The 10341-nt window shown below is 35.3% G+C and overlaps 1 protein-coding gene across 1 annotated transcript; it reads left to right on the top strand.

Moving 5' to 3' along the window:
* Window positions 1–5462: 5462 nt before the first annotated feature.
* On the top strand, window positions 5463–6767 carry LOC133031822 (uncharacterized). The gene is made up of 3 exons (XM_061105527.1): window positions 5463–5709; window positions 5789–5890; window positions 5984–6767. The coding sequence occupies exons 1-3, from the start codon at window positions 5653–5655 to the stop codon at window positions 6485–6487; spliced, it is 663 nt and encodes a 220-aa protein (XP_060961510.1). The 5' UTR covers window positions 5463–5652; the 3' UTR covers window positions 6488–6767.
* The last annotated feature ends 3574 nt before the right edge of the window (window positions 6768–10341 follow it).

Raw genomic sequence — 10341 nt, 5'->3', positions numbered from 1 at the left:
CTAAGAAAGAATAATAAAGCAAAAATAACACCAAGTTTTTTACGTGGTTTTACAGTTAATTCTGCATAGTCCACGAGTCAATCTTATTAGGACTTTTTTGATACAGAAATGGGTTCTTCACCAACAGTGTATTCTTTTTTCTCTCAAGGATTTTCCGTTCCTTCTGTACACTCTGCCCCTATTTATAATAACATAGGTTGGCAGTTAACTACATTGAGATACGAATCCCACAATAATATTTCTCCGAAATTGTGGGCCTTAATTACGCTCCACGTAAATAAATACGGTTTATTATTTAAAAATCACACAACTGTGATTTAAACCGCTTTTAATGGGTCAACGCTGACGTGGATTAAGACACGCTGCAAAGTCACTACAAGAAAAGGTGTTTTTGCCGGCGCATTTCGTGACATGCGCCGGTAAAAATTGTCGAGAGTACCAAAATTGTGGAATTCCAAATTTATTTTGGGTTTACTTTTGCCAGCGCATTTGTGCGCCGGTAAAACATAGCAATGCCGGCGTAGTCAAGTTAAATGCGCCGGTAAAACGTAACACCATTAGGCGAGAGAATTAGCCGCCTTTGATTTCATTTTTGGGGCGCTTTTTTACTTTTACCGGCGCATATATGCGCCGGCAAAAGGCTGAAAAAAGTTGGAGGGAAAATTCCCGCGTGGGTTTTATTTGGTAGGTGGGGACACTTTTACCGGCGCAATTATGCGCCGGCAAAAGTGTTAGTGAAACGCGCGTTTCACTCCTAGGTCAGAGTAAATTTATTAAAAAACTTTTACCGGCGCAATTGGATGCGCCGGTAAAAGTAGTAATATATATTAGGGGGCACGAAGCCCCCTTTCTTCCCCATTTCATTTGCAGAGCCTCCTCCAGCCGCCCCCTCTCTCTCCTTCTCTCTAGTTCTCTCTCGTTCTCTCTCTCCTTTCCCTCTCAATCTCTATCAAACTCTCTCAATCTCTCTTAATTTTTTCTCAAAATCTCTCTTTCCCACTCAATCTCTCTTTTTTCATCAATTTTTCCCCAAAAAAAAACTCCGACCACCACTCCGTCCTCACCACCGCCGGCTGCACCACCGCACCGCCGCCGTCCACACCACCGCACCCCCCAAACGCCGGCTGCAAGGTATTTTTTTAATTTTAATGTATTGTTTAAAAATTTAAATTTTTATATATGTGTATGTGTATTATGGTATATATGTATGTATATGGATGTGTATGTATGTATGTATATATGTGTATGTGAGTGTATATACGTATATGTGTGTATGTGTATGTGTATGTAGGTATATATGTGTGTATGTGTATGTATGTATGTATATATGTATGTATGTATATATGTATATGTGTATATATGTGTATATGTGTATATGTGTATATGTGTATATATGTATATATGTGTATATATGTATGTGAATATATATGTATATATGTGTGTATGTGTGTGTGTATAAGTGTATGTGAGTGTATGTGAGTGTATGTGGTTGTGGTTGTATGTGTTGATATGTATTTAGGTATTAAATTTTTAATTTGATTTTACTATTTATGGAATTAGGTCCGTGTTCAACCGCTCGGGATTACCGCAAGCTGCCACAAGTTGTTATTTTTGCACTCGATTCAGGTATATTTTTTTGCTTTCGCTTAGGACGTAGTAGTTTTTGATATTAGTTTATATGTATATGCATGTTAGTGAAGTAGGTTCTGTGATAAAATTGACTGCTGTTGGATGGGTGGATTATTTTTTTGTTTATATATTGTCTTGCAATATTTGTTTGTATTGTTTATAGGTTTTAAAAATTTTGGGTTTACAATTTTTAAGCCGTTATGCTGCCAAAATTTTAGTAGGTAAAATGTGAAATTAATTAATTGTTTAAAAAAAATTAAGAATAACTTAATAATTAGAAAAAATATTTTCAAATAAATAATTAGAAAAATATTTAATTAAAAAAATATTAAAAAATGTAATATATAAGTTAAAATGTAATAAAGTGGTATTAAATGTTTTTAAAAAGTTAGTAATTTTAATGTAAATAATAAATGATTAAAAAATAATAAAAGTAAAAAATAATGTAATATATAATTTACTATATATTAAAATTTTTAAAATGTTAGTAATTTTAATTTAAATAATAAATGATAAAAAAAATAATAAAAATAAAAAAAATGTAATATATAAATTAGTATATATTATAATCTATAATATGTAGTATATATTATAATCTATAATATGTAATCAATTATTTTTTATTTTAAAAAAATTTTAATCTTTAATTTAAATGAATAAATGTAAAAATTATAAATTACTACTTATTGTTTAATTTTAAAAAGTAAGTAAGTGATATTATTAACTTTAAAAAGGTTGTAATTTTTAAGTTAAAAAAAATAGAAAATTATAAATGAATATTTATTGTTAAATTGAAAATGTAAGCAAATGATATTTTGAAGATTAAAAAATTTGTAATTTGTAATTTAAATAAATAAAATAAAAAATTATGAATTAACTTTTATAATAAAAATTAAAATTTAATCAAGTGATATTTTTAAAATTTTAAAATTTTTATACTTATAATCTAAAAATAAAATAAAATAAAATTTTAAAGTAATTATATTTAAAATTTAATCAAGTTATCATAAAGTAAGTGTAACTATAAAGTAAGTACAAATGAGCATAAGATATTAAAATAGCATAAAATTAAATTGTTTTTATCTTTTCTTCATCTCTTTGGTTATACACCAAAGATAGGATAGAACAATTGTATTTGTATTATCACATAGTGATAATTTAATTTTTTTTTTCAATTTTACACATGCACGAAATACCTTAGACCCGTTTGGAGAGGCTGAGTCAGTAAGGACTCTTAAATACGCTTCTCCAAATTATCCAGGACTGTTTGTCCGCATGGATAGTTTGGGCTTGTTTTATACTTATAGTATGATCTATTGCTTATTTGATTATTTCATTAGTAGATATTTTGGTACAACGTCTTCTGACACGTTCTTGTAAGTCGGCAAACTTAATTACTACAAGTTTGCTAACTTATAAGAACTGTGGGGAGGTGCTGCCGAAATTTTTACAAAAATGAAATAATCTTAAGAGCGTAGATTGCACTATATGTATATTACAAACCTGAATGGGATAGGTTCTTTACCCTTTTAGTAATGGAGTGAGAAGGTGGATTAGGACACTTGCACATTTTTTTGTTTGTTTTTAAATTGTTTTTGTTAAATACTTCGTAGTGGAAGATGCCTGCCAACCGAAGTTGGATGAAGGCGCACCGGCGCTCTGCAGAGTTTCGAAGTGGCGTTGACGAGTTCGTTGCGGTAGCAACGAACCACGTGAACGCTGACGGATTAGCTCGATGCCCATGCATGCGGTGTTTGAATGTGAATTTCCACACACCTGCAACTATAAGGGTTCCTTTATTTCTCAGTGGGTTCCAACCTTCGTACAACTCCTGGTATTTCCACGGGGAGACTTTCTCTCAGCCCGCAGTTGAACTTCCTGAAAATGACGAAGAGGAAATGGCAGATGTGTTGGCGGACATGTTAAGAGGGGACCCTGGGTTTGACGAATCTGCTAACACTACTGATTCTTTCAATGAACCCCCTATCAACGACAACAACAAGTTCGATGACTTGTTTAAGGAGATGGAGGCTGAGTTATATCCAGGTTGCAAAAAATCAGCCCTTAATGCACTGGTAAAGCTTATGCACTGCAAGGTTTTGAATAGGTGGAGCAACCACTCTTTCGATATGTTGTTGTCCATATTGATTGACCTATTTCCAGAGGGGAAAAAATTACCGAAGTCGCATTATGAGTCGAAGATGCGATTGCGCAATCTAGGTTTGGGTTACGACTCAATAGATGTGTGCAAGTATAATTGTGCTATTTTCTGGAAGGAGAATGAGAAAAAGGAGTTTTGCCCTGTATGTGGTGAATCACGATGGGTGAAAAGAAAGGGTAAGGGGAAAAAAGTTCCTCACAAAGTTATGCGTTACTTCCCACTCACACCTAGGCTGAAACGATTATATTGCTCAAGACACACTGCGGAGGATATGCGGTGGCATTACTCGCAGAGACCAAAAGAAGACGGTGTGCTTAGGCATCCTGCGGATGCTGAAGAATGGAAGCAGTTTGTATGCTATCGCTAACCCAGTGAATACAACAATTTATTTTTATCCAGGGTGCATAGTGAACGGTATTAAATTTTTGGTCAAGGAAAGGGATGATAACCGCAAAACACAGAATAGCGGTGTCATGGTCCCCGGTGAAGATGGACAAAATTTTTACAGCACACTTGAAAAAATTATGGAGTTCACTTATTTGAAAGATTGCAGTGTTCTCTTATTTTTTTGTAAGTGGTTTGACACTAACGGGAGTAGAATGGATAGTGACGGTGTTATTACTAGCATCTGCGTCAACCGACAGTGGTACCAAAATGAACCGTTCATACTTGCATCTCAAGCGAAATTGATCTACTACATTCCTGATTTAAAGAACGGCAAAGACTGGCTGATTGTAAATGAGTACATACCGCGCAATGTTTGGGACTTCCCGGACACGGATGGGGAGACACCCTTTGTACAGGAAAACAATTCAGCTGAAACCGAGTTCGTTGTTCAACTTCCACAGTTGGATGATGTTGACTATGTTCGCCATGATGTCGACCCAACTGAAGTTGCAAACATCCATCGTGTGAATTCACAGCCTCAACAATTAGATGATTTCATTGTCGATGATGACAACGAGGGTCTAAATACCGAAGAAGACAACTCCTTAGAATTAGAGAGTGACAGTGATGATAATGCTGTATATGTAACTGATGATGAGGATGATGAATTGTAATTGAAATAGTGTTTTAAATAAAATAAAAATTACAACCATTCTTCTTTAATATGTTTGCAATATGTTAGTTTATTTTAAATAAACAATATGTGTTGTATATGTAGTATGTCTACACCAGGTGGCAGCAGTTCGAAGAAGAAAGGCGTCAGAGGTAAATACAAGGGCAAGAATGTTGAGGAGGAGCTCTCCAAAACACAATCTGCCAAGTTACCGATTGAGGTGCACGCAGAGACTGGCACCCCCGTAGGCAAAAACGGAAAAAAATTCAACAATATGGCCAAATGGATGACTCGGATGTCTATCCCCATTAATAAATTCAAATGGGAAGATGTCAGTAGAGCTGACATCAACGCACTCTGGGATAGACTTGAGGTATGCCTTACTAATTTTTTTAATTTCTAAATTACTATACTCTTATTAAATTGTAATTAATGTATTAATGTGTAACTTTTTGCAGACCAAGTTTATCCTCCCACGAGATAACCCTACATTCGTAGACTACGGTGAGTACGAGATGTCAAAGGGTTTACGTATTTGGAGGCGTATCGCAAGAAGAAGTGGATACAAAACATTGAGGAGCTTTGACAGGAGAGGGCCGACATGTCACCTCCTGAAGGAGTAACTCAAGAGGTGTGGAGTGACTGCATCGCTTATTGGAGCACAGACAAACAAAAGGTACATTTTTTAAAATTTCAAATTTTGGTAATATTTAATTTATATAGTCAATAATAAATAATTAATTGTTAGAAAAATTATTAATTTCAGGCGAGAGCAGCGAAAAATAAAGAAAGTCGGGGTAAGATGAAATTTCTAGGAGGCTGGGGCTCCAAGCCCATTGTTTCACATGTTGTCGAAGGGGTAAGTTTATATTTAACTATCATTCATTTAACTTTTTCTAGTAAAATAACAATACTAATATATTTTCTCTTGAAAATAGGCTAACCCCGACACAGGAGAACTGCCAACTGCGGTGGAAACTTTTCAAAAGTTTCACCATAAAGGCAACGATTGGCGCAACGAGTTCGCGCAACAAGCTTACGTAAGTTTACGTTTTAATTCAATTTTTATTTATTTCTTTCAATTTATTTTGTGTTAAAATTAACCATTTAACTTACTTGTTTAATTGTTTTAGGAGCAAATGGTTGAAATAGCGGCAACTCAACCAGCGCCCACTGAAGATGAGCCCGAAGAGCCTGCTGTCGATCCTACACAGTACCCCCGAGACTTACCTGTTATGACGCAAGTACTCGGGGAACGATCTCGGCATCTTAGAGGCTTTGGCCATCTCCCCAGACTGAAGGGAGTTGGGGCCAAAAGAGCACCTGCCACGCATCCTTCAGCCCAACCGACTGTTACAATGGAACAGTACGAGGCTTTACAGAAAAAAGTGGAGGAAGCGGAGCAGACAACTCAACATACGAGGCAGCAGTATGAGACACAACAACTCTACCTCAGACGATTCCAAGATCAGTTTGAGTATCTTTCTCGAGCTGTGCCGGGTTTCAACTTGCCTCCCATGGATCTTCCACCATTGCCCACTCCTGGTGCTGGATCATCGGCTGCTGCTGGTGCTGGATCGTCATCGCAGCCTCCCGAGACTCAGAGAAACAACGATGACGACATTACCCGCCTATAGAACTGTACTTTTTTTATTATCCAGTTCGAACATTTAACATTTTGTTTATATACTGATTTTAGTAGTAATTAATGTTGGTTTATCTTTTAATGTAAATTATGTTGGTTTATTTTGTTAATATAATATTATAATTATTTAAAAAAATTTAATTAATTATATTTAATTAATTAATATTATAATTAATTAAATTTTTTTAAAAATAAAATTTAATACTTTTGCCGGCGCAATAGTGCGCCGGTAAAAAGTGGCAAAAACAATTGGCGCCAACAGTCAGATTGGCGCCAATAGTTTTGCCGGCGCATGTAATGCGCCGGCAAAACTATTGGCACCAATCTGACTGTTGGCGCCAATTGTTTTGCCGGTGCATTATTGCGTCGGTAAAACCTAATCATAGCAGGTTCAAGGCGGATAAGGGCATTTTTTAACACCGGCGCTTATTTTTCACCGGCGTTATTCCTCGCCGATAAAAGGAAGTTTTACCGACGCAGTTACTATGCGCGCCGGTAAAAAGTCCTTTACCGACCAAGCTTCCCAGATAATCTTTACCGGCGCACAACTGCGCCGGCAAAGCTTTGCCGGCGCAGTCAGGGTACTTTTGCCGGCGCAACCATGCGCCGGCAAAAGCTGGTTTTCTTGTAGTGAGTGTATCTCACCGGGGCATCTCGCTTGGTACTTGAACAACTTGGTTTAACAATAACCCTGGCAGTGAGCTGGAGCTTTTCCCATGTCTTTCCAAGGTTGAAAACATAACGCTCCATCTAAAAATCACAGTTCTAGATGCCAAGATGGACTTCAGCAGCTAACATCATTTGAATGTCAGCTTCTTTTGTAGAGAGCTGATGCAACGGAGTAGTGGAGCCCATTGAAAGATGTTTAGAGCTGATTAGTGACGGTACCGGGAGTATTCTTTCCTATAACGAGATGGATGTCTCACTACGTATTATCGGTGTCCTCCTTACAACTGTGTCCTCTGATGCGAAATGGTTTCTCATGTGAATCAATAGTCTGTACATCTTTATCTCGCTAAAGACTGTGCAGTCTGTGATTTATAAATATACCCTATTGACTCTACATTTAATGAGTTATTCCATTTAATATCTTTTAATATAATTGCCATTATATTTGTTGATTCGTATTCCTCGAGGTTGACACGTGTCATCCTCTGAAGTGCCAGCTTAATTTCGGGTATAACAATTGCCCCTTAAAAAGTCTTTTTCAGTGAAAAGTGTTTTTTAAATGATTACCATGGGTATTTTTGTCACTATCTATTTTAAAAAAATGCATGCCTTTAATTTTGGCAGTTTTGTAGTTTCGAGGCACATCATAAGCATTAAATAACCATCTTTTCCACTTCTTCCTTATTTCTATCCGTTAGATCATTTATTTCTTAATCCAACGGAGATCAACCCAATGGTATAAAATGAAGAGTGGCAGTGGTTAGCCATAACAAAGAATGAGGAATTATTTTCAACATCAACATATCAAATACAAGTGAGAAAAGTCACCCAAGGGTGTATAACCCTCACAGGCAACCACTGCTATCTTTTTTGCCAAAAAGATGGCAGTGCTCTCTTCTATCAATTGGCCAAGAACCAATGTGGCCAAAGTAGTTTTCTAGCATCCATGTACTACAATAATCATGAAACACCATCCAAGGCTTCCCATAAGCCTTGGGCAACCACTACCATCTTTTAGCATTAACTAGTGGCAGTGGTCACCCGTTAGGGTTTTGGGCATCGAAATGAGGTCTGGGGGTCTCAGGACCCCCATTATATGATTCACCATCAAAAAAACAAGTCAATACACACCCCGAGGGGTCCAAGAACATGCACGTCCGTGAACTCCCACATGGACGTGGCAATGGTCAGATTTGGAGTAAAAAAGTACATACTACCCTTTAGTAAATTAGACATAACTCTCTCAATTTTTATCCAAATGACTTAGTTCAACTTTAATTGGAAAGATCTTTTCAAAATGGATCTAAGTATGTCTCATTGTCATAGCTCAATTCTGAAGTTATCAGACTCAAAATTAGCTCACAAGATAGGATAGCACACTTTACTTGGGAATTAATTGGTGTTATTAAGTGTGAACTATGATGGGATGTTGGAGAGGTATGCCATAGCCCATGTGACATCATATGCGAGAAGTGCCATCCTAAAACACCTCTCTCCAATACTTCTCTCCAATTTTATGAATTCCAAGCCGAGAGGTGACATTCCTTGTCACTCCTCTCCAATTTGGTATATTTCTAGCCGAGAGGTGACATCCCTTGTCACTCCTCTCCAATTTAGTATATTTCTAAAGAAGTGACATCCCTTGTCACTCCTCTCTAATGTTTGCATTTCCAAAGCGCAATGACACACAAGCAAATTTAAGACAAGGGGAATATCTAACTTCAACAACAATCCCAATGTTTATAGGATATTTACCTAGGAATAAGGGATATTTTTATAGATACTTATTTTCCTACTTTTTTATTCATTATTCACAAATAGATACAGGATGTGAAAGTGAGACACCCCAGCATGTGGGGATTACAAACAAACTCTAAGCCCATATAAAGATAAATGATAGGCTGGTTATATCGATCACTTGCTTCTCTGCGAAGAACACTTCAACTCTTGAGATTTCCTTCCTTCATCTTTTTCCTAAGTCCTTCACATTTTGTCGATACCAAGCCACCATTACTAAAATACTATTGATGTACACAGTTACAAAGAACAAGAGACCATTCTCTTTTCTTGCTCCCATTGGTGTATTATTCCCAAGAACATTATCACCACCATTATTATTAGGTTTATGGTATTGAGTCTCCCATGAGCTTTTTACCCATAAGTTTGGATATTTATTTTGCCTAGAAATCTATTTTTGTATTATTATTCACACTCTTGAGGACATAACTCTAGTGTATCGGATCTAATTAATAAAAACAAAGTAGACATAGTCCCATTACTATCATGACATGGGGTGAACTACTATAAATCCCTAATGTCCTTTTTATTTATTGTAGTTTTATTTAGCCAAATTAATTCATCGCATTCCTCTTATTTTTTACGATCTTCTTAGATTAGTTGACGACAATCCGTGTAAACAAAATACAATACTAAAAAATTTATATAACTTAATTTAATTATTATATATATTTTAAAATAATTAAAATTTATTTTATAATTTTTATTAATTAATTTATTATATATGATTATTTTGTTTATTTTTTTTAATAACAAAATACATTTACTAACTTAATTTCAAATTGAAGATTATTTTACATCTCACTCTTTTTTTAAATTTTGACTATCAATTAAAATATTAAAAAGTAAAAATACTTTTATAGACTTTGTTTTTAAAAAATATTTTTATTTTTTTTAATTATAAAAATAAAAATTAATTAAAAAAGTATTAGTAAATATTAATTTAATTTTTTTTATTATTATTTTCTTATTTTTTTTCCTAGAAGGAGACTTTTCTTGACGAGAAGTGTAGTACTGTTTAAGTGTCCCACTGGTTAGTTGGGAGAAATTTTTAAGATCCTATTTTTTCATACATATGAATGTAAGCTCAAAATTCGCAGTAGATTTAAACGTGATAACCTAAACCCATGAAGATTTACCATTTTAATAATATCACAGAAACGCTTTTACCAAAAAATCTGTCTACGGAAGAGAGAATTTTGGCACAAATTACCCAAAACGAATAAAGATTATGATATGAATGTAAAAGCGTGTGGTGATTTTACAATTTATGATTGGTAGGTTTTCTCTCTCTATGCATTCGTCGTTCAGGAGAAGGGACACGGAAAGAGGGCTGATCACAAAAAAGGGGTCCCACATAGAAGACCAACTAAAAGAGAC

Source organism: Cannabis sativa, chromosome X (genome assembly GCF_029168945.1).
Source record: "Cannabis sativa cultivar Pink pepper isolate KNU-18-1 chromosome X, ASM2916894v1, whole genome shotgun sequence".
NCBI classification, from domain to species: domain Eukaryota; kingdom Viridiplantae; phylum Streptophyta; class Magnoliopsida; order Rosales; family Cannabaceae; genus Cannabis; species Cannabis sativa.
This window is presented reverse-complemented; position numbering and strand designations above follow the sequence as displayed.

Bases quoted from the DNA above. Each gene is read 5' to 3' on its own strand.
- LOC133031822 (XM_061105527.1), top strand. From the start codon at position 5,653: ATGAAATTTCTAGGAGGCTGGGGCTCCAAGCCCATTGTTTCACATGTT. The intron at 5,710-5,788 runs GTAAGTTTATAT...TCTTGAAAATAG, and splicing joins TTTCACATGTTGTCGAAGGG to GCTAACCCCGACACAGGAGA. The intron at 5,891-5,983 runs GTAAGTTTACGT...TAATTGTTTTAG, and splicing joins AGTTCGCGCAACAAGCTTAC to GAGCAAATGGTTGAAATAGC.